The 24,538-nt window shown below is 41.6% G+C and overlaps 1 protein-coding gene across 1 annotated transcript in view; it reads left to right on the plus strand.

Annotated features, from left to right (window-relative positions):
- LOC129095295 (voltage-dependent T-type calcium channel subunit alpha-1I-like) overlaps nucleotides 1-24,538 on the plus strand; it is a 151,667-nt gene that overhangs the window by 95,628 nt on the left and 31,501 nt on the right. The window contains exons 16-29 of the mRNA XM_054603689.1: nucleotides 245-314; nucleotides 651-785; nucleotides 830-1,142; nucleotides 1,413-1,513; nucleotides 3,488-3,611; nucleotides 4,253-4,321; nucleotides 10,672-10,850; nucleotides 11,845-11,971; nucleotides 13,858-13,983; nucleotides 14,605-14,694; nucleotides 16,687-16,879; nucleotides 17,951-18,102; nucleotides 21,638-21,747; nucleotides 24,019-24,152. Of these exons, the coding sequence (XP_054459664.1) occupies nucleotides 245-314; nucleotides 651-785; nucleotides 830-1,142; nucleotides 1,413-1,513; nucleotides 3,488-3,611; nucleotides 4,253-4,321; nucleotides 10,672-10,850; nucleotides 11,845-11,971; nucleotides 13,858-13,983; nucleotides 14,605-14,694; nucleotides 16,687-16,879; nucleotides 17,951-18,102; nucleotides 21,638-21,747; nucleotides 24,019-24,152 (1,923 nt within the window). The remainder of the gene's footprint in view (nucleotides 1-244; nucleotides 315-650; nucleotides 786-829; nucleotides 1,143-1,412; nucleotides 1,514-3,487; nucleotides 3,612-4,252; nucleotides 4,322-10,671; nucleotides 10,851-11,844; nucleotides 11,972-13,857; nucleotides 13,984-14,604; nucleotides 14,695-16,686; nucleotides 16,880-17,950; nucleotides 18,103-21,637; nucleotides 21,748-24,018; nucleotides 24,153-24,538) is intronic.

Here is a 24,538-nt window from a genome sequence, read left to right on the forward strand (position 1 = left end):
TGACACACAGCCCACTTTCACTGGGAAATGTTGGGTTTCTGTGCAACATAATGAGTCAAAAGTCAAGAGGGATGGGATGCTTCACGAGTGTTTCACCGTCCTTGATTGAAATATTGTGTCATATTAACCCATTGTTGTAGACTTCACTGTCCTTTGCTTGGGTCTTTTTGGAAATATGTTTTGTTTTTTTAACCGGATGCAAACTGATGATAATAACCATGAACTGCTGTGTGTCGTTTCTAGCGTCACGCCCGCAGTCCCAACTACCACAACTGGGGGCGCCCTTTCCTCCCGCAGTCCACATGGAGCCGCAGGTAGACCATTAGATTTACTCTCAGCAATGATTTCATTTATGTCATTTGTTTGTTTTTATACTAATTTATTTATTCATTGATGAACAATTGATCTACAGTAGCAGGAATGCTCTTTTCCACGTACTTGTCACGCAACTTGAGTACTTCAGTAACGGCACTTCTGTAGTTATTTCAACCCAAACCACGACCTTTTCCTCGACCAATTTCATTAGCCTTAATACCTTTCCTGTTGTTCTATGCTCTTGCTAGCTTCATGGCTGAACTCGTAGTATGCAAAATAACTATTGATTACCTCCTTATGGATATTTGTTAAAGAATGCTAAATATGTCGTGCAGGTCCAGCTCCAACAGTCTGGGCCGGAGGAGCTACGGGTTTGGTGGAGCTCCTCTGGTGGGAGGCAGCCTCCGAGTGCACGGCACCCGCTCCCCGTACTCCTACACCTACGCCGCCGAGCAGGAGTCCCTCCTCTCCCACCACCCGCCCCACTCCCACCACGCTCTGCCCCCCCCCACCACCCGCCTCCTCCCCCGCTGATCCTCTCCAGACACTTTGCCGCCAGCAGGGATCGGCGGGCTCTTTCCCTGGAGCACCCCGAGCTGCTCCGGGGGGGCGGGCCGCCAACGGGCCTGCCCACCGTCCAACCAGACCCGGGGAGGAGGAGTGGTTCCGGGGCAGGGGGGTCCATCACTGGGGGGTCGGGTTCAGGAGTGGACCACCGGGATTGTAACGGCAAGACGCCGGGTCCACACGCTCAGCTGATTGCAGAGGTTTTCCCTCAAGTCAACGCACAGAAGGACCGAGCAGACCTCGACGAAGAGACGGATTATGTAAGAACGGACAAATCATCACCTCTTAAGATGATGCGGAGCCATACTGTACTGTGCTATTGCTATATATGTTATTCTTCATTGACTAGATGATATTAAAAAACTAAACAAAACATAAATCCTAATCTCTGAGGCATCATCATTGGTTTATCCAACCTCTTTGCAGTCACTTTATGAGATCTCCAAGCTTGCCAGAAACAAATTCAATAATATTATAGCCTTTAAATCATCTTTTCATCTCTGGTCTCTCTCTCTCTCTCTCTCCTCCAGAGTATGTGCTTCCGCGTCCAGAAGATGATGGAGGTGTACAAGCCGGACTGGTGTGAATCCAGAGAGCAGTGGTCCGTCTACATGTTCTCCCCTCAGAACAAGTGAGTGGACTGTCAGACGTTAGCGGGGTTAGACTGCTGTCAATCAAACCACACCCACATAGTCCTGATGAAGCAGGTTAGTTGAGTTTTTGACAGGGGCAACCAATACTTCATGTCTTAAAACTGGCATTCTGTCTACTGTCCACCAGGGGGCGACTCCTCTGGTTGTATAGAAGTCTATGAGAAAATGACTCTACTTCTCTCTTGATTTATTCCCTCAGTAAACATTGTAAACATGAGTTTATGGTCTCAATCTCTAGTTTCAAGTCTTCTTCAATACAGCATGATGTTCATTTAGTAAATGATGCTCCATTTAGAGTCAAACAGACCATAAAGCAGGGGATGCTTTAGGGCGGGGCTACACACTGATTGACAGATCTCTGAACCAAAAATGTGCATCGAAGCGCGAAGCATCTCACTGGATGCGTTAGAACTTTAGATATTTGATTCTGTTTCTGCCGACTGTGTTTGTTCGGCACTGAAAAAGAAGAGACACCAAGTGTGGATAGAAGAGTCTCCGAGCAAAATCAAATGTAAGCGTTGATCCTGATAATGTGGAAGAACAGCGACTTCCTGCTTCACAAATGTGAAGGCTTGTTGAAGTGATGACTCTGTGTGTTTCCTCCAAACCATTTCTCTTTCCTCCTCTTCTTCTCTCCATTATTGTCTCCGGGCCCCAGAGTTGTGTTTCTCTGTGTTATTACGTTTTCTCCCAGCCTCCCAAATGCATCACTGGTAGTAGAGAGAAGCCCCCTGAAAGCAACACGAAAGGAAAGCTCACTCAGTCATCCACTCGCTCACTCCACCCGACTCCCTGCGTGCTGATAGCCACTTAAGGGGAAGCCGGTGCCCCAGGGCTGTGTTTTGGCATCTTGGCAGGTGCCATCTGTCAAACGAGGGCCGTTTGTGTTGGCGGTGTGTGTTTGTGTGTGAGCTTTGTAGCATTAGGCCACATCTCTACTAGCCCCGCGTTGCTTGCAGATGACTTTGCATATGTGGGAGCATGCGAGCATATGTGCTTATGCCTCAGCGTGCTCTTGCTCCAACAAGTGCGTCTAAGCAGAATTAAAACTGAGGTGGGATAAAATGCCGTCAGTCATGATCGATATCAAAGGGAGGGGGGGGCTAAGGAAAACAGTCAGGTTAGCCATTGGTCTCTTCCCCTCCAGAGAGCAGGAGCTCTGATATAGCTGACAGGTGAGATGAGACGTCTGAGGGCTGAACTGTCACCAACTACACTGCAGGTGTCTGAGGATGTTAAAGTGGTTTCTTTAGTGTGTTATATATATTTGTATATGTAAAAGGTCCGTAGAGTGTAAAACCTGAAGTCCACGCCTAAAAGGAGTTACACCCCCCCTCCCTCAGAAGCTCCTGAGCTCCTGAAACGGCTCCATTGAATTCTCTCCTTCACTTCTGTAACTTTATGAGGTCATAATGTAACTTTATGAGGTCACAATGTAACTTTATGAGGTCATAATGTAACTTTATGAGGTTCCAGAAGTGAAGTAAAACTCCTTCCGGCTAGTTTGGTCCTCAAACAACAAAAAGGGAGAGACAGAGATGAAGCTCCGGAGGAAGAGTTTTTTGAACTGTGAAACGTTGACCAATCACAACAGAGGGGGCTAGCTGACCAATCAGAGCAGACTTTGCTTTCTGGAGGGAGGAGCAAGCGCTACAACGGAGCATTTGATGAGAAAAACAAGGAGGATTATGAGCATTAACGCATGTAAACATGTTGTAACTGTAACTGGAGATAAGAATATGCACCGGGAAAATAGCATAATAGGGCCTGTTTAAAGCTTATTCAGAGCCTCTATAGCAGATAGATACACAGTATATCTATACGAGGTGGTAGAGGCGAATGATAGGGGCCCAATCCCCTTCAGCCATAAGATGTATTTTGAGTTATCATAAAGACAATCTAACCCTACCTTCCTCTTCCTTCCTCTTCCTCTCTCTGCTTCTCCGCTCCAGGTTCAGAATGCTTTGTCAGTCCATCATCGCCCATAAGCTCTTTGACTACGTGGTCCTGGCCTTCATCTTCCTCAACTGCATCACGGTGGCTCTGGAGAGGCCGAGGATAATGCAAGGCAGTCTGGTAGGAGCTGGGTTGTTCTCCGTTTCACTTATCTTCAACACAATCAGACGTGTGACGCTGTGTTTACCCACATGGAACGTTTTATCGTCTTAGAGTCTGCAACAGGTTGATTTGAAATAATACACAACTTTATGTGCAACTAAAGTTATATGTAGGATTTTTTTATTTTATTTACCAAATCTTCCTTTTAAACCACATTATTTCAAGCTGCCTTTTTCAAGAACCAATTTGATAAGAGAATAGGCTCATTGATGATAGCTCTGGTTGTAATAATGTGTGTCATTGTAAAATACGGAAGCCCTGAGTCGTAAATTAACTTTATTTGTTACTTCCCTCTCGGGGCTTCCGTACAAACAAGCTGTTGTCTGTTCAGAAAAAAGAAAAAAATCTTACGATTGATTAATAAACAATCGATTATTTAAATTAATATTAATAAAACATGCCGCTAAACCTTAGTTGCTCTGAGCTCCCACTGGCATCAAGCCACTTTTCCTGCAACCAGGCAGCACCAACATCTTTTTCAAAAGTTAACTTTAATGTAAAAGCAAAAACTCTGACAAATAAAGTCAATTCTTTCATTCTTCTTCCCTCTTTTTTCCATCCGTCCTGTAAACTCTTTCATTTCTCTCCTCCTGTTACAGGAAAGGCTGTTTCTCACAGTTTCCAACTACATCTTCACGGCCATCTTTGTGGCGGAGATGACTCTCAAGGTAAGAATGTCCTCTCTCTCTCTCTTCTGTCTCTCTCTTCACCTCCTCATCATCTCCAGTGTTCTCTTCCTGTCTCGACCTCGTTATTCACCTCCATCTCCTCTCCCGTCTTTCCTCTGTGCATTATTTCTTTCTCACCTCTTCCCATCTTCACCTCCTCACTTCTTTCCTCTCCTCATTTCCTATCTGGTTTCCTTTTATCTCTATATTTTTGCCCTCTCCCTTATCTTTCTCTCTCTTATCCTTTTTTATCTGCAGATGTTATCCCCTCTTCCTTTGTGGTTTTTTTTTTCTCTTCTCTTGAAAACTCTGCTTTTCAATCAGTTGCACACGTTAGCCATTAGCGATGGAAAGCTAGATAATGAAGTTAATTAGAAGACTATCAGTCCTCAGTCTGCCTTTAGCTACTCCTGGACATCCCATTGATAAACACACACACACACACACACACACACACACACACACACACACACACACACACACACACACACACACACACATACTCCCTTTAATCCACTAATCTGCTGTCCAGAAGTCAGACCATCCTCCATTATTAAGAGCCCGGTGTCTCCAGGCGTTTCTTTGCATCGGTAGGAGCCCCGTGGTGATTTATTGATGAGCGTGCATAATGAAGACACATGTAGCTCAATGATATGTACATCCTCTCTGCACATCTGCACATACCAACATCTGGCCCCGGCGTGAACCCACTCTTCTTCTTCTTCTTATCTTTGCATCTTTATTTACTTCCTCTTCCTTCGCTCGGTCATTCGATCGCTCACATTTTCATTTTGCTCATTTGATTAATTCCATATTCATATTCTGTATCTGTCTCTTATCGTTCTCTCCGCTCGTTTGTCCCCCCGTTTTGTAATTAAATCAGCTGAGCGCCGTTGTTATCGGAGACCCTTCTTCAGTCCCGCAGCTCATTTTTTCTTATCTGAAATAATAAAGAAATCTCTGCACCGTCACATTGACCTCCACTCAAAGTATCACTGCTGTCATTTAACTGATGATGTCATCAAAATCGAATTTATTTGCTTACTTACTCATTCATTTATTGTTATGCTCTAATACTCAAACTGTCATCATCACTTTTCTTAGCTTTACATCTTTGTTACTGCAACGACGAAAAATCTTTAAACATATTAAGTGTATTTCATTTTCTGATATAGCAAATCTATATAGTTTCACAACAAATTTGCAAATTATTTGAATGAATCATCTGTTAACTAGAAGAATGGGAACAAATCCAAATGTGGAAATAGTTGTGCTCTGTATGAATGCACCTGTAGTTAGAGCAACAATCTCCTACAGTGCTTTTAGTTTGTTCTCACTGTATCTCCCATCCTCTCTCTCTCTCTCTCTCTTTATGTCTGTCTCTCTCCCTCCCTCTCTCTCTCCCTCTCTCTCTGTCTGTCTGTCTGTCTCTCTCTCTCTCTCGCTATCTCTCTCTCTCTCTCTCTCTCCCTCCCTCTTATGTCTGTCTCTCTCTCTCTCTCCCTCTCTCTCTCCCTCTTTCCCTCCCTCTCTCCATCTCTCTCTCTCCCTCTCTCTATCTCTCTCTCTCTCTCTCCTCTCTCTCTCTCTCCCTCTCTCTCTCTCTCTCCCTCCCTCTCCTCTCTCTCTCTCTCTCCCTCTCCTCTCTCTCTCTATCTCTCCCTCCCTCCCTCTCTCTCTCTCTCTCTCTCTCCCTCTCCCCTCTCTCTCTCTCCTCCCTCTCTCTCTCCTCTCTCCTCTCTCTCCCTCCCTCTCTCTCTCTCTCCTCTCTCTCTCTCTCTCTCTCTCTCTCCTCTCCTCTCTCTCTCTCTCTCTGTCTGTCTCTATCTCCCTCCCCCTCCCTCCCTCCCTCCCTCCCTGCTGCCGGTGGGAGTAATCTGTTGTTGCAGGCCGGTCAGTCTGATGGCTCTCTGAGGAGAACTAATTAAACAGAGATTCCCCTCCGAGACACACACTCTTCATCACTGTTCTCATTTCCTGTCCACACACACACACACACACACACACACACACACACACACACACACACACACACACACACACACACTGAGCCGTCGTGATCAGTGTAAACAGCGTTACCTGCACGAAGACAGTTTGACCTTGAACATCAGACTCTAATTAGAAACGGGAAGGCAAGGGGAGATCTTTCTACACACACACACACACACACACACACACACACACACACACACACACACACACACACACACACACACACACACACACACACACACACATATGCAAACAACACACACACACACACACACACACACACATTAACACGTACACGCTTGTCCACGGTTTGTCTTTTCCCTGCTAAGACTGATCAGGCCCGACAGACTGACTTTTCATTTCAGCAGTTTCTGTTTTCGTCACTTTGTGTTTCTGTGCTAACGCTGTCATCATACATAATTTATTCATTAGTCAGTCATGACAACCAGCTGGATGCTGAGGCAGGAAACAGCTTTTGAATATGTGAAGCTGCAGGTCATCAGCAGAAATCAAGCTTCAGATGGTCAAATGGAGTTTGAGACGTTGATTTTAGCTTTTAGCCTTTTTTTAAGACATTAAGACTCTCAGTGTGTCTCTATTCTGAGTGCGAACACAGTCAATGCCATTTGTTAAAGTGCATGCAGAGAGCTTCACAGCTGGTCCGGACTCCTTCCATTAGGACCAACTCAGCCTGATGTCAGTAGCAGACAGACTGAGAAAGACGGACCAGGGAAAAATGAATGAATCATGTTCTTAGAATTTAGAACCCTTGAGTTTATGGAGCATATTCTTTAAACATTTGTGTTCATTTGCAGAAGCCTGTGTCTTAATTCTTGGAAACCATCTCTTTTTATTGTAACACTCTAATTATTGTAAATTGTGAATAATTTTAATATGGAAAAGATGAAGCTGAAAAAGATGTGAGCGCTCCTCAAATTTCCCCTGATCAATTAATAATTAGCATTTTTACAAAAACTTGAACTCAGGTCATTTACCAGGTAATTTGTGTGGGGGAGGTTTTTTTAATGAAAAAAGTAGTGAATTATTAATGCTTAATTTAAATTAAATTAACCCTCTGAACCCAAAGCAGTTTTGTGGGTGTTTTTTTTTTTTGCTCCTATAACATTTTTCCTCTCTGTGACCTTAATTTTCACTGCAATATAAAAGTCCTGCTCCTCTATGGAAACAGAACAATCATGGCTAGAAGTAGAGAGAACTCAAAAATGTATTTTGTGCAGAATGACACAGTCGACATTCCATTAATCATAATAAAATTAAATAAAAAGTAGAATTTCGATATTTTATTTCACAAAAAATTGAAAACAGTGTCAACAAGTGTTACTAATGTTGAAAAAAAAAGAGTAATGAAATGTGTAAAGAGTATATAATACACACATCAGAACTCCATTATGGTCATTTTCTAAGTAGATATGCAGGAACATGAGCTCTTAAAACATCAGATTCCATATAATAAGGCTGATGCGACGTGTACAATAATTTCCATATTTTCTTCTAAGTGATATGTCAAATGGAGATTGAATGTAATATATGTTTGAATTTAATGTGACACACTCGCCCTGTCAGCCAAGAGCACAGCTGGTCGTGTCAGAGGAAAAGAGCTGGCTTTGATGGCAGCGCTGGCATCGAGCTGCCGGAGGTTTACCATGCATCATGTTTTATCATCGCTATATTTGATCTGGCTTAATGGAGGCCCCTGCAGCATTCCAACAGTCCCGAAGGGCCTCCAGTACAGCAGGCGGCTATTAATACCATAGCAGGTGTATCATAACTCGCTATGGGGCCTGTCAAAACATGAGAAAGGACCTATCGTATAGGATGTGACAGTGACTCGCTGCTGTGCAGATCTCACCAGCGAGGACAGATGAAATATTTTCATACAGTTAAGAGTTTTGGACCATGTCGGCTGTCAGAACGAGGTAGAAGGATGGGCTGTTCCTAAACAGAGCTGCACGGTATTCTGCAAACTGACTACTTCAGTTAGTTTTCTGAGACATAAGTCTCCTTTCTTTGTTCTTTGTCTTTGTTTTTCTTACGCTTTGGCTTCATTTCACCCCAGTTCTTTATTTATCTGTCTAGCTTCTACATTATTTCTGTAGAGTTAGGACGCCTTAGCAACAGTTGGCATGGCAGTATTTGTTATCGTGCTTCCGACAATTCTGCTGTCGTCACTCACTTTGAGGTACGGTGAGGAGAGTCATGGTGCTTGTTCAAAGGTGGGATATGCTTTTTAGGGTTGCCAGCACACCATAGAGTAGCCAAGTTTTATAAAAGCATTTCTGGAAGGCTAAGAAAAAAAGTACGTTTTGAAGTTTACACACGAGTTAGATCAACTGTATAAATGCTGCATGCCCACAGTATCAGCAGAACATGGAAGAATAAGAACATGTCCTGTTGTTCTGACTTCACACCATTTAAAAAGACACCCGCAGTTTATCGACACTTCTGTAGTTCTTTAACCAAGTTGATCACAGTATTTCAGATGGAATTATGGATCCGATCCCAGCTGACACTGGGCAAAGGACAGCCACCAGGTTAAACACACATATATATAGACATCCACACCGCGAAATTTAGAGTCATCAATTATCTTAAGTAGCATGTCTTTGGACTGTAGGAAGAAGGAAGGTGTGGGTTACCAATTGGATGGGGAATGAGCTGGACGGTATTCTATAAAAGTACAAACCAACTGCACTGAAAGCTTTTCTGGAGATTGACCGTCTACACTGCCAGGCAGACCTGGTCACTGGTTGTTCAGCGCTACGTCAGAAGTTGAAAACCTGTTTTTAAGCCACTTGGCATCAAAAATGACCTCAGAGGGTTCTCAACAAATTCACATTTGGTCTAGCAAAGTTAGGCTAACGTTGAGCACACAGAGAACAACAACAGAGAGGGGGATGATGTTGTATGAATGATTTCAGAAGTCTCAGTGTATATTTTCATAAACAGTAGTTTGACACATGCCCGATGACGACTTTGAGTCACTATTGGACTCTGTTTTATCGTCTGAATCCATCCATTCATCTGCTCATGAAGGAGAATGCTACAAAGATTCTCAGAGCCTCCCTTCAAGCCTACAGGTGGTCCCTACTAGATACCCAGAAGATTCTCAGTGGCTTGTTGATGCACAAGCACCATCACCGATTGTTCCACCATTTCCTGAGAATGTTCCATCGTTCCACATATCTCTCCGGTGGCATCTTCTGCCTCTTTGCTCTTTCTGTTTCTCAAAATGACAAGTTGCTATTGCCATGAAAGCCCCTGGAAGATGTCAAACCACGTCAAAACATCTGCCATGCAACTTTTTCTCCAACCTCACCAACTGTTTTTCTGTTCCAAAACTCTCTTTTTTCCCTCTTGGAGCCTCTTGTGTCTTCCTCCTCCGCCCCTGATGGAGAGCTGTCTCACTGTTTCCACAAAATTGTTGATCTCCTCCACCTCTCTCCCTCTTGTTGTTTCTTGTTTCTCCTCCTCCTCCTCCTCCTCCTCCTCCTCCTCCTCCTCCTCCTCCTTCCTCCATTTCTTTCTGTTTCAATCCCCAACAGGGCTCACCCAGTGAGCGAGACCTCCCATCCAGCTGTAGCTAGAAGGTGACAGACTATAAATCTAAGACAAAACCGGAATATGTGCAGCTGAAATGTTTTGCAGCTCCAGTCACAACACCCTCAGAGTATTTATTTATTTAGAAGTGTCTGATTTAAGAGGATTTGGGGGAACAGACTGCTGAAGAGGCAAAGTGCAATGCCAGCGGTCCACAGTACTGCATGTCTTAACTGAATTTTTAAGTAAAGCTTTTTTTTTTCTTGAATTGTTCTTTGGAAGTTTTAATCAGAGGCAGTTAGAGTGCAGTCAGCAAAATAAAAGCTGGTTAACTCGTCTTAGTAGAGAGACCAGTGTTGGAGATTTCCACTGCATAGTAATCACCTTTCCATTCCTTTCCTCATTTCCTTAATTCCTCCCCTCTTGCTTTGGAGCATTACTCTTCTCATATTGGGGTTTAAGAGCTGTTGCTTGTCTTTCTTTCCTCTTTTCATCTTTTTGGATTTAAAACCTCTCACCCGCTCATATATATATATATATATATATATATATATATATATATATATATATATATGAGATACATATATATACCCTCTGTTCTCCTCTCCTGCAGAAAGCAGCCGACATGAAATGAAATCGCTGTTTGAGAAGCTAAATGAGAAATCTGAATATCAAAGTCCATATGTGTGTGTGTGTGTGTGTGTGTGTGTGTGTGTGTGTGTGTGTGTGTGTGTGTGTGTGTGTGTGTGTGTGTGTGTGTGTGTGTGTGTGTGTGTGTTTCTCTCCCTTCATCTCCTCAGGTGGTGTCCATGGGTCTGTACCTGGGAGAGAAGGCCTATCTGAGGAGCAGCTGGAACATTCTGGACGGTTTCCTGGTCTTCGTGTCTCTCATTGACATCGTGGTGTCGATGGCCGGCGGGGCTAAGATCCTCGGGGTTCTCCGAGTGCTCAGGCTGCTCAGGACGCTACGCCCCCTCAGGTCAGGAGGTGTTCTCCACATGTTCTTCTGTTTCAGCCCAAACACGCTTCGCATACGTTAGATTTAGTTGAGAAGATCGATACCTTGGCTTTGTGTAGTTTAGATTGCGTTTCTTGGGTGGTTGTTCATTTTTAATATATATTCTTAGATTTTATTATGATTAAATGAACTCATTTATTTTATTTTTTATTTGTTTTTAGCGTGTTATTATTATATTTGATTATTGCGATTGTTTTACCCTGTGCAGCACCTTGAGATTTCATTGTATTTTAAAGTGTGCTATATAAATAAAATCCATTATTATTATTATTATTATTACCACTCTCATATGTGTGTGTGAAAGCAGCAGACGAGTAGCTTAGCTTAGCATAAAGACTGGAAACAGTGGCAAACAGCTAGCCTGACTCTCTTAAAATGTGCTGTCAGAGCAGTTGCCAGGCAACCAGTTTTTTGACTCCAGTTACTGGTCCCAGCAAAGAAATAGTCCAACAATTAAGTCCCCAATTAAACTGTAATTTTTACATTTGGGCTTTTAATTGAACAAACAGATATAAAGTGTATATTAGTGAGCATTAGAGGTTTAGTCACCGCCAGACGGAGCCAGGCTAGATCAATATTCTTATCTTATTCTTCACCATAAGTGAACTAAAGGTAATTTCCCAAAATGTATTGGAAAGCAGTGCTAACAGGCATAAAATATGTGCTTACAATTTGTACTCTGTAGTAAGCAAAGGTACTTATTTGGGTAAAAACAATGTTTCAGCTGTTTTGGATTTAATGATGTAGCTCTTTACATATTACTGTGTTTATAATGTTTTAAGCCAGTCTTCCCCAGACTTTGTGGCTCAAAAGGGAATGTCACCTTCCCTCTCCTGTACACAGGTTACATACAGGAGTGTTATGAGCAACTCAACTAAAGAGTTGACATTTTCTTTGACATTTTCTCCCCCTCTCCCTCACTGTGTCTCTGTGTCTCCCCCCCTCCGTCCTCCAGGGTGATCAGCAGAGCTCCAGGGCTGAAGCTGGTGGTCGAGACCCTCATCACGTCCTTAAAGCCCATCGGCAACATCGTCCTCATCTGCTGCGCCTTCTTCATCATCTTTGGTATTCTAGGCGTTCAGGTAAACACCAATATGGATTCATATGTTCTCCCCGCTGTACAACTTGTCTTTTATTAATCAAGGGAATCTTGCAAACCTTTGACAATTCAAGAGGTCATTTTTAATTGGGCCCGAGTTGGTCAAACTATTGACCTCACACAGCCACCTCTGTGCTCACCGTGGCACTATTAAGATTTCATAAAAGCAATATATGTGGGTTAAAATATGCAAGGCTGCAATTATTCTTCTGACTTCCATGTAGAGCAATAAAACCAAGCGATGAACCATTAAACGCTGAGGAGAACACGAGAGGAGGCTGTTTGCTCCCACAATGAGAGCACGTCCTCGCAGCACCAGCTAACAAGGCTAATTAGAGCCGAATCCAACAGGAAGAGGAGGTGTAATGGAAACACAGTTCAGGAGACCAAGGTTTTCACTTTCTATATGATCATATAATGATTCACACCTCTATCAATCCTTTACAGAGCAAAAGGATCTGTACATTTCAACCCCAAAAATACTCTGATTCTGATACAGAGACTCCATTAAACGTCTGCATAAGGTCGGGATTGATGGACGTGTCAAACAAACACAGACTTTCACCCAGGAGACCGCTGTTCGTGTCCCGTGTGAAAGCGAGTCGTTGTTATGCAACTTGTGTACTTTATTATATATCATATTAAAATTATAGAGGATTTAAAGGGTATATTAATATATTCTATCCGCTGCTGCTATTATTATTTTCAAAAGAACTGTTTATAAAACTATTTTTGAGGGTTACAAGTCTGAATGAAATATATATATAGATATATTTATACTTTTTTTAAATATTTAGTTTTCTTGAGGGTGGCTTTATTGTTGGGGAAGTAGGATAGGCATATATAAGCTTAATGCTTCTGCCTATGCCTTTTTCGGTTATATTGTATACTATATTATATATTATTAGTAGTATTATTATTCCGCTATTCCGTTATTTGTGCTATACAAAATAAATGGAATTGAATTGAAAGAGTAATGAAGAGTAAATTAGAGTCAAATAGACCATAAAGCAGGGTATGCTTTAGGGCGGGGCTTACTGTGATTGATAGGTCGCTGACGCTACCAGAGACGTCCATTGCAAATATGGTAACTTCTGTCATTGGATGCAATAAAAAACAACATGGTGACGGCCGTAATCCAAGATGGCGACGGAGAAATCGCCTAATTTATGCACAGTCTATGGCTGGAAGTCCAAAGCTGCCACTGACCAACACATATAGTATTTGACAACTTTGGAGCTAGAATGTGTTGTAAATTTGAGTTTATTTATGGGACTATAGGACTCAAGAACACAGAGAGAGTTGGCCCTAAAAAGTTTTCAGATTCTCAAGACACAGTATACAAACAACAAGCTCTCTATTTCAATCAATAGATCCTTTTCCAATCTAAAAAAAACATTTAAATTGAAACTCTGTACTGTCAGAAATATCTGATATGTGTCGTAACAGGCCATATCATTTATATTCCATAACTTTTGAGAGTTCATAAGTCTTGAAAACGTGCAGCTGACTTGGTTTTCCCATTTTTATTTCCTTTTTGCATCTAGTTGTCAATCCCACCCTGATCATCTCCACATAACTTCACATTATTATTATTATTTCTACACCTGCCGTGATGCATCATTTCATTCAGTCTCATCAAGTTTTACATGATTGAGAATTAAAAACATCTTCTCTCGGGAGAATAAAACCGCACCGCTGATATCAAGTGCTTCTACTTTGGCTTCATCCACTTACAGACACTAATTATGAAATTACTTCAAAAGCTGCGTGAGAGCAGGTGGGCGCACACAAGTGTTGTCATGACTCCATCAGAAATGTATCTGTGATCGCGCCGCCGTCTTCTCATTTCCTGTCTCTACCTCACAGCTCTTCAAAGGGAAGTTCTTCTACTGCGCCGGTTTCGATGTGAAGAACATCACTAACAAGTCCGACTGTCTGGCTGCCAACTACCGCTGGGTTCACCACAAGTACAACTTTGACAACCTCGGACAGGTACGAGAGGGAAGGACATATACACCTGACTACATGTTAATGCAGACAATAACAATGAGCACGCTCTATAGGATAGACTTTCTACTCTGCTAGAACAAGAAGAAGACTGTGAGAAAAGTCTAAAGGCAATCACAAAAGAAATGCTTCTGAATATAGAAAAATGTTTAAAAGGTCTTAATTTAATGTAAAAAGATATTAAAAATGTTGTTTTGTTACATTGAAAATGAAGTCGGATTTTGGCACATTAACAAACAGCTGACATAATTATCTCCTTAAATATTTATATATATATATGATTAAAAAAACATTTTACAACACAGCAATTAGACGTGTCTTCCGATCTAAACAGTCAGTCGTTCCGGCAAAAAAGGGTTTGAGATTCCGTTTGGAAGAAATTAAATAAAATTTTCTAATATCATGAATTAACAAACAAACAGAGAGAGGGAGAGAGTGATGCTGCAGACGGATGCTTGGCTACACAATACTCAATCGTTTTGGGCGTTTAGGAATTGGTTATTTTTGTCATATTTTCATGGTAGGCACTTTAATAATCAGCAGCATTAACTGGTCTGGATCTAAGTCAAGTCTTGTGTATGTTTTGTGTGTTTGTGTGTCCTTCAGGCTCTGATGTCCCTGTTTGTGTTGGCCTCTAAAGACGGCTGGGTCAACATCATGTACCATGGACTGGACGCGGTGGGGATCGACCAGCAGGTAGATACAAACCCGTGTAATGGTCTTTTTCCATAACACACATGCAGACACGGATTTGGGTTCCGGTTTCCTGGGTGAAAAAGCCCACATGCTTGGATCTACAGCCGCATCATCCAGCTCCTTCCAGGGAATCCCACGCGTTCTTTGGCCAGATGGGAAATTAAATCCATCCTTCTGGTCACTCCGGGATCTCCACCCAGTTGGATGTGCCTATAACTCCTCCACAAGGAGGCTTCCTCAACAGATCGCCAAACCACCTAAACTAGCTCCAACAGATGGATATCCAGAGAGCTTAAGCAGAAGGACTAGTGTTCCTTTGCTGCCTGCCGTCCTCCTAAACCCTCTTAACCCAAGCAGGAACCTTTTTTTTGCTCCTGTCACATTTTTCTCTCTGTGGCCTTGATTTTCACTGCAATATAAAAGTCCTGCACCTCTGCGGAAATAGTAAAAACATGTCAAAAGTAGAGATAACAAAAACATGTCTTTTGTGCAGTTAAACACAGTTATAAAGACATAAATCATACAGAAGAAAAACAACTCAAGTAGAATTCCTTTGATAATTTACTTTACCAAAATTGCAAAGCAATGGAATCAATATCCAACATTTCTCCTAGTGCTCCAAAGAATTACCAATGTTGGGGGGAAAAAATGGACGCTCTACATACTATATATATTGAACTAATTACTTCAGTTCAGTTGAAGTTTTACAAAATGTTTGTAATGTGACTGTTGGTCTCAGATGAATCAATCATGGCTTCCTAGTTGCGCTGTTTTTTTACAGAAACTGGTTAAAGTAAACGGTTTATTCTAGGCGAGATTTTAAATGAGACTTGTAGAAAAGAATGCTTTTTGAGAAATATCACTAATTTAAGCTTCGTTTTGGCTGCTTTTTCTGACAATATTCAAGGACTGCTGGGCAGATGAAAATCTGACGATAATTACGTTTTTTACAGCTTCTGGCTTTGATAAAAGGTTTAGCTTTGGCGATTGTTCCGTTCACATAGTTGATCACCGATACAAATACTAGAAGATCATTCAAACATTCACCCACATGACGTCAGAGTCCAATGAAACGATCCAAATCAGTCTTCTGAAGCTTCAGAGTGAACAGACTCTCCCTTTAGAATTGTTTTTTATTTGAAAATCTATTAATGAATCTATTAAAATCTGGGCTTTATTCTGGATGATTCAGTTTCCCGCCTCGGGGAGAAACCTCGCCGCGGTCCAACATGGCTCTGAATGACTAATCCCATTTGCACTCCGCCCCGCGCTTTCAACACTCAACGCTCCTCCAAATTGAAAATCTGACTCTCATCTCCAGTTTTATTGCACCTGAACTTGATTTTTTTGTTTTGTAATGACTTCCTGCAATGATCCAATCACCCCGATCTCTTCTTCATTTGTCTCTCTTGTTTCCTCTGTTCCACTGTCTCTCTCTTAGCAGTGGAAGCTCCAGTTTTTTTTTTTTGGACTGTACTGTCTGAAGAGTGGGCCGGTTAATTGGAAGACCCTGAGAGGCTCCGAGTAGTATTTCAATTTAATGTTCTTCAAAACTGAACAAATTAGATGAGTTCCCCTCAATCACTGGGTCTTACATTTATAACAATGGTATTTAAAGTGACAGTGAGGAACCTTTATCTGGTCCTGAATCAGACTCACTTCAGTCCTGATCCTCTATGTGACCTCCATTTACTTTCAAATTTTGTCAGCTTTTTCTGTCCGTTCTTTCTTTCAAATCACTTTCTGATTTTGTTTTCCTCATCTCTATTGTCTATGATTTCATTTTCTGCCACTCTTCCTGGTGATGTTTTCCCATTCTCTTCACCCCCTCATCGCTCTATCTTCACTTTCCTGAAACACTTTTTCCAGTCCTCCCTTTCCGTCTCCCTCTCTCCTCTTCACCTACTCCACCAATGTTCCCAGTATCTCCTAGTCTCACCTTTTCTTCCCTCTCTCTCCTCTCCCGACTCTCTCTCTCTCACTCACCTCCAGCCGTTGACCAACAACAGCCCGTGGATGCTGCTCTACTTCATCTCCTTCCTCCTGATCGTCAGCTTCTTCGTCCTCAACATGTTCGTCGGCGTGGTGGTGGAGAACTTCCACAAGTGTCGCCAGCACCAGGAGGTGGAGGAGGCCAAGCGGAGGGAGGAGAAACGCCAGCGTCGCATGGAGAAGAAGAGGAGAAGTAAGGGAGGGAGGGAGGGGGGAGAGAAATGAGGATGATGTTTTGGAGAAAATGAGGTGGGGAGGGAGGAGTAGAGGCTTTGAAGTACGGGAAGGAGAGATGAAAAATACATGAAGATGAAGAGGAGGGTTTGGAAGAAAAATTGAGGTGAAATGAAAAAGTAGAGTGTTGGGAGAGCGGGAAGGAAAGGAGGATGGATGGAAGGAGTCAAAGGGAAGCAGGATAGATGGACACGTACACCTCCTTGGATGGGAAAAGGGGAGGAAGGAGGACAGAATGATGGAGGGATGGATTTATTTTTGAAAAAGAGGGGATAAATAAATGATAGAAGAAAAAGTGGATGACAGGAAGACAGGAATAGATTTAGAATGCAGCAGACAAAGATATAATAAATAGAAAAAAGGTTTGTTTACCTCTTCAGAATAATATTAAATCCAGCATATTAGTCCATATGTGAAATAATAAGTCAACCTTTCCTGGTTATAATCCTGATGTCATGTGTCAGACCTCTGATTCTATATTTCATACACATCCTCGATGCTCTGACTTTGAACAGTCATTATTCCAACTCATCTAAAACTCCTTAACCTCCCTCTCACATTTATCAAACTTTTTTTTTTCCTCTTCATATTACCTCTCAGTTTTATCTCCCTCCTCTCTCTCTCTCTCTCTCTCTCTCCCTCTTTCTTCATTTTCGTCGTTTTTTCTCCCCTTTGGCATAAATAAATCATTAAATCAATCACACCTCGTGCTGCTTTCTCCTCACGCTTCTCATTTCTCTCAACCAAATATCAATTTCTCTTTCTTTTCCATATCTCATTTCAATTTGCTCGTTCGTTTCCTCACCCCTGGATTCATTTTTTCCCCTGATTTGTCTCGTCTTGCTCTCGTCCTCTCCACATCTTAACTCCATTTTTCCATCCGTCCCTGTCATCAAATATTTTTCCTGCCTTCTCGCCGATCCAAATCCCTCCTTGCCTTTTTTTTCTCCTCCTCCTCCTCCTCCTCCTCCTCCTCCTCCTCCTCCTCCTCCTCCTCCTCCTCCTCCTCCTCCACCTTTCCTCTCTCCAGAGGCCCAGAAGCTGCCCTACTACGCGTCCTACGGCAAAACCCGGCTGGCCATCCACACCCTGTGCACCAGCCACTACCTGGACCTGGTCATCACCTTCATCATCTGCATCAACGTCATCACCATGTCTCTGGAGCACTACAGCCAGCCACAGGTGAGGACTCGGGTTTTTAACGAGAACAGGTTCCACATTGGTGGAATACCCAGAGTATTAATAAGGTCGGGAGTTAATGGTCCTGCTATCGGTACTTTAGAAGTTCTCCGTTCTCCACCTGAGACACACATGATGTCAGAGAGAACACAAAGATCCACAGTGAGGCTACATGTTCCTCCAGTAGACTCTGAGAACTCTGGTTGGAGGAAACAGCAGCAGTTCATCTCAACATCTGGACAACAAGCAGAACATCAGTCTGCAGAAAGGATCACTGTTCTACTGTTTGGAGATCAGCCGTCCATCCTCGTCCACTGCAGGTAACATTAGTCTGATCAGAAGAACAGGATCATCAATGAAGATAAAATACAGCTTAGAATGTATTTTAAAGATTTTAGAACTTCTTGTTTTGCTGCTCAAGAACTATTTACATTTACATACAAGAACAATAAAGCAATGTCAATTATTTTCTTAATGAATTGATTATCAAAAACAACACATAAGAGAATTGATAAGGAACCTAACCAATAAGCAGTATCGATAAAAGTACTAGTATGGATAAAGTCCTCTCGATACCCATCTCTACAGACAGACCTGTTTTAGAGGTTCTGAGTGGGTTGGTGTTGAACCATCTGGACAGGGCTTTTTGAAGTGGGCACTCCCAGAGGCAGGCTGCCAACCTGCTGCTCTGAATCAGCAGCATCATCTGCCAGCAACCAAAAACATTTATCTGGAAGACGAACATTCTGGCACATTGGGGTGTTAGTTATGTAAAATGTTTCTCAGAGATGCTCTCAAGAATGAGTTTAATCCCACTAAACTGGTTCTGCGTATGGTTGCAAGACAAGATTTTGGTATCGGAGAGGGGTTTTTTTGTAGTCTGAGTAGCATCGACCAATCACGTTTGAGTAGGCTTTGGTTGCATGCAGGTAAACAGTCTAGGCTGAATGCATTCAGCTAAACCATAGACTGTATATAAGAAGTGGACGTAGTCATCGTGACATCACTCATTGGGTTGTGGATGTTTTGAAGCCATCTGATAAACGAAAGTGACCATATATGGACAGAGGAGGAGTGACGTAGAGACGCCGTATACGTCTCTGACCTGTCAATCAGTGTGTAGCCCGCCCTAAAGCATCCCCTGCTTTATGGTCTGTTTGACTCTAAATGGAGCATCATTTACTAAATGAACATCATGCTGTATTGAAGAAGACTTGAAACTAGAGATTGAGACCATAAACTCATGTTTACAATGTTTACTGAGGGAATAAATCAAGAGAGAAGTAGAGTCATTTTCTCATAGACTTCTATACAACCAGAGGAGTCGCCCCCTGGTGGACAGGAGAGAGAATGCAGGTTTTAAGACACTTCAGCATCGGCTTCACTCGGCAGAACCAGAGGTTACCGCCTGGTCTAAACACAATCACGAAACCAATCAGCTATCATCTGACGACGATTTAGCTTTTTATTTGCTACAAAAATTAACTCCATTTTCGCATCTCAGGCTGTTGATTGGACTGTAAACAACGGGCGCACAAACTAGGAAATCTTGGCCTGAAACAATGGAGAGAGTTTTCTGAACAATTCTTTATTTTTAATGTGACAACACACTTATTGTTTCTACTTGAGTTTAGCCCCAAGGCTTCAGATTCTGCTCCAGGCCCTGTGTGCTCATGGAGGCTAAATGTGTGTTTTTTCTGGAGGCTGCTGGGTGACAACGTTGAACTGAAACTTTCCTGATCTTAAATAACATTCTGCCTCCAATGCAGGTATCACATTTTGTTCAAGTGTGTGTCAGATACCTAAAGAACTATATTTGTCTCCAGAGCAGCTCTTCACTTCTACCCCGGCAGTTATTTAGCAGAAAAATACTCCGTATCATGATTTAAATATTTCCCCCACTTCATTATTATAAATGTATACCACACTTTACTTTATAAAGTAGACAAAAACTCCCTAAAGTTGTCGTCTACCTCGTTTGGCTTAAAGCAAAGTTTGCCGAGGTTAAAGGTATGGTGCAACAATTTTGGATTTTTGTTTATTTGCCGTTTTGTCCTGGCATCAGGAGCAAAGTGAGGAAGATTTTTTTATTTTATTCTGCATTTTGAGAATAAAGACAAAATGATGATAACAAAGTTTACATTTTAATGTTTGCACGGACGCTAGAAGTAAAAATGATGTTTATTCTCAACATTTTAACTTTATTCTCAAAATTCTCTGATTTATCTTTTCTAACGTCTGGCGCTAATTCTGAAATATTGATTTCATCCTCAACATTTTGACTTTATTCTAAAAACGCAAAATAAATAAAAAATAAACCTTTTCTAAAACTGCTCTGTAGTCTCCTCATCTTACTCTCTGTTATTCAGCAAATATATCTTATTTTTGAAGATCTGATTTTCTAAAGAAGAATAATCAGATTCTATAAATGGACCTATGAAATAAATGGAAACCAATTAGTCACAAGACACCACCAGCTCTGGAATGTAACTAAGTACATTTACCTCGAAGTACTTCATATGAGTAGTTTCTCCTTATGCCCCTTTATACTTCTGACTACTAAAGTCAAATCCTGCTTTTACATAAATGCATGAGTAATAATAATAATAATAATAATAAATAATATAATGATAGAAAAGCAAAGTCTGAAAATGTCCTCCACCACAGAACACCATGGCTTTAATTAATAGGTATAATAATAATTGATTGTACTTGTATAGCGCTTTTCTAGTCTTCCGACCACTCAAAGCGCTTTGACATTACCAATCAATCACCCATTCACACCCATTCATACACTGATGACAGGAGCCACCATGCAAGGTGCCACCTGCACATCAGAAACCTAACTAACATTCATACACATACATACACCGCAGGAACAGCCTGCAGGAGCAATTTGGGGTTAAGTGTCTTGCCCAAGGACACACCGGCATGGACTGCCGGAGCCAGGGATCGAACCGCCGATCCTCTGATTGGAGGACGACCCTGCTCTCCACTGAGCCACAGCCGTACATAAACCTGCTGACCTGAATAGACTATATACTCTAATAGATATCATTTAGTATAATTATACATGCATATAGCTTAGCATACATTTTTTTTGTCCCTCCTGTTATTCAACCTTTGTGACAATAAGGTTTAACGATGGAATATTGAACATTAAAAGTGTGGTTTTCTGTGTTCTCTGTGATGAATGCTTGTGTGGTAGATATAATAATAAAGGTTCTCTGTTCCTCCCCAGAGGACGACATCATTTAGTTGTCTGTCTCAATTATGATCTCATCTTTTCAAAGAGAGTCACTGGAAATATGCTTCCTTTAAACTGACAGAATAGTTTTGTTAGTTTCTCTATTCTTCTTTTATTCACATGACAAAAGTTAAACAAAGTGTCTTACTGTGGACAAAGACGAGGTCATGCTATGAATTGTGGGAGAATAAATGATCATTCATTATTCAGAGATGGAGACAGAAGAACAAATCTCTTCCTTTTGCAGTTTTTTTTCTAACCTCTGTTTCCCTCTCTCTCTCTCTCTTTCAGTCTCTGGAGACAGGACTGAAGTACTGCAACTACTTCTTCACCTCCACCTTTGTGATCGAGGCCTCTCTGAAGCTCGTAGCCTTCGGTTTCAGACGCTTCTTCAAGGACAGGTACAAAGGGGGAACTCAAGCTGTATGGAGACACTGTATGGATTTATATTTGTGAGGGTTATCAATGTTCGTATTTACTGTCTTTACACCAATGGTTCTCAACCAGGGAGTCTGGGGCCTACCAGGGGTCCGTGAGGGAGTTCCAGGGGGGTCCGCAGAAAGAAAGGGAATAGTTCATTTGTTTTGTAGAGTAAGAGTAACTGTTCTGATCATAGGTTTAACTTCCTCCATGAGTCCTTGACACGAAAACAGTTGAGAACCACAGCTCTACACCAAAACCAGGGTAATCTCTGCACGTTTAACCAACCGTAATCCACATTCTTCATATGTTACAGTAGAAGTACACTCATTTTCCTAATTGGGATGACATTTATTACGTTATCCATTAAAATACTGTGTAGGAAACCTATTGGAAACAGACAATTTTCCCCTCCGTAGCATAAAGAGATGTACCGATTCCATTTTTTCCTTCCAGAAACCTGAATTTGCGTATCGACTGATATCGATTTGATACCAATTCGTTGAAAACAAAAACTGTTAACCAGGTCATTATTCCCTCTCTTTCATATTTCTGTGAAAACATCATCTTCAAACTATGATATTTATTTAAATTTCTGGCCATAAACTATATTTTACATGATTACATTTGAACAACACCAAACATGGTTAAAGTACAAATAAAATATGACCTCGCTGCTTACTTTAATGCTTGACTATTCGTTTTTAAAAATTATCTCCTATTGGACTATTTTCTTAGACTAAATGAATGAACCTCACTGAGGCCGTGCAGGTGCAGAAACACTTTTGCACATGAATAGATTTCAATAATTTAACAATCCAGAGTCTCGGGTCCTCTCTCTGCACAGGCTGCTGGAGCAGCTGTGATGGTGTCGGTAATAATATTTTAGTTACCCTACTATGTAGATCTTATGATTGCAGCTTCCGATCCATTTGTATCATTGTGGATTTGCTTCCTTTGTGTTTCTGCCCAACATTCTTTGCTAAATTGTTCCTGCAGAGCTATTTCAGTTCTCTCTGCCCGTCTCTCTGTCTCTCAGAAACATTTTTTTTTGTCATATTATTCCGTCTGTAGTTTAGTCTCTCTCTCTCTCTCTCTCTCTCCCCTTCCTTTTGTGCCGTCACACTCTTGTATGTTTTTGGGAAGCCCTGTTTTTTTTGAGGCGACCCCGTTCTGTGTGTGTTTACAGACTGTGAGCTCGATGTGTGCCAGCTCTGCTGCTCTGACACTGAGATGTTATCTAGAAACGAGACACTTTATCTGTGCAGAAACAAACCTCAGGCAGCAGTGTGAGAGTAAATTGAGATAAAAAAAAATGAAAGAAACTTACTAACCAAGAGTTTACACTGTGATATGAAGGTATTTTTGACTGTTGGAAGTGTTTCAAACTTTCTTCTCTCACTCTCAGTATCTGTCATGCATATATGTCGGGATCAAAAGGCAAAGGCTTCCCAGATATAATCAACATGTTAGATAACATCTAGTTGAGCCAAGAACAGCACAATAGGTGCATATCTCATCAATATCATGTTTAGTTGAACGCATACACGCACATACACACAATCATAAAAAAGGTTATAAAAGAGACGATGGACACCACAGCTGTGGTTCTTTTTTTGCAAATGAATGTCTCCTTAATTGTACGAGTATGAATGTGTAGAAAACCAACCTCATGACAAACCTTTTTACGTAGCATCAGTGGAGCAGAGACCGTGTTTGATGCTCTTGACTGGGCTGTGGATCCATCGTGTCATGTACCGGTGGCAGCAGCAGCCAAAATCACATTCAAACAATTGTAGATCCCTGAAACGACAATAAACCCGGTAACAAACAAACACAGGAAGTGAAGAAGGTTTACAGCCGTTCTTCGAGTATTAACATAAATATTCATGACAGCAGCCGGGCTCAGGTGAAAGCTGGGCCATTCTTCTGCAAAGTCAGTCGTGGGAGAATCGTGCAAATTATGCGTAAAGTTGATGTATGGCATTAATATTCATTGGAAAAATTAACATAACACACTCTGATGTGTGCAGCCATGAAGTCCTGAACCACATACAGAGCTAAGACTCCAAATCCCATCAATCCCTATTCTCCTGTTCCGGGATTACCTTCACTTTGGACAAATTCTACAGATTATGGTAGATTGAAAAATCATTGTGTGTGTGTGTGTGTGTGTGTGTGTGTGTGTGTGTGTGTGTGTGTGTGTGTGTGTGTGTGTGTGTGTGTGTGTGTGTGTGTGTGTGTGTGTGTAGGTGGAACCAGTTGGACCTGGCCATTGTGCTGCTGTCGGTGATGGGCATCACTCTGGAGGAGATCGAGATCAACGCCTCCCTCCCCATCAACCCCACCATCATCAGGATCATGAGGGTGCTCCGGATAGCACGAGGTACACACACATACACACACACACATAAACACACACACACATAAACACACGCACACAAACATGGTGTGCACATGCATGTTTTACCATGATACATTTTGAAATGAGCGCCGTCAGTTGAGCTGGATTTCATATTGTCTTATATATATATTACTTTATGCTTAATTTATTTTCTAATGTATATTTTTGTATCTTTTTTTTACCACTTTATTTTTTTATTCTCAAACAAAAACAAACAAGCAAATGATTGTTATATCCTTGACAAAGATAAAAAAAATGAAAAAAAAAATTAATTTTAATTTTAATTAAAATTAAAAAAAAAAATAAAAATAAAAATAAAAATGTAATTAAATTCCAGGCACTTCTTCCTTCCTTCACAAATAATAAAA

This window comes from Anoplopoma fimbria, chromosome 9 (assembly GCF_027596085.1).
Source record: "Anoplopoma fimbria isolate UVic2021 breed Golden Eagle Sablefish chromosome 9, Afim_UVic_2022, whole genome shotgun sequence".
NCBI lineage: Eukaryota > Metazoa > Chordata > Actinopteri > Perciformes > Anoplopomatidae > Anoplopoma > Anoplopoma fimbria.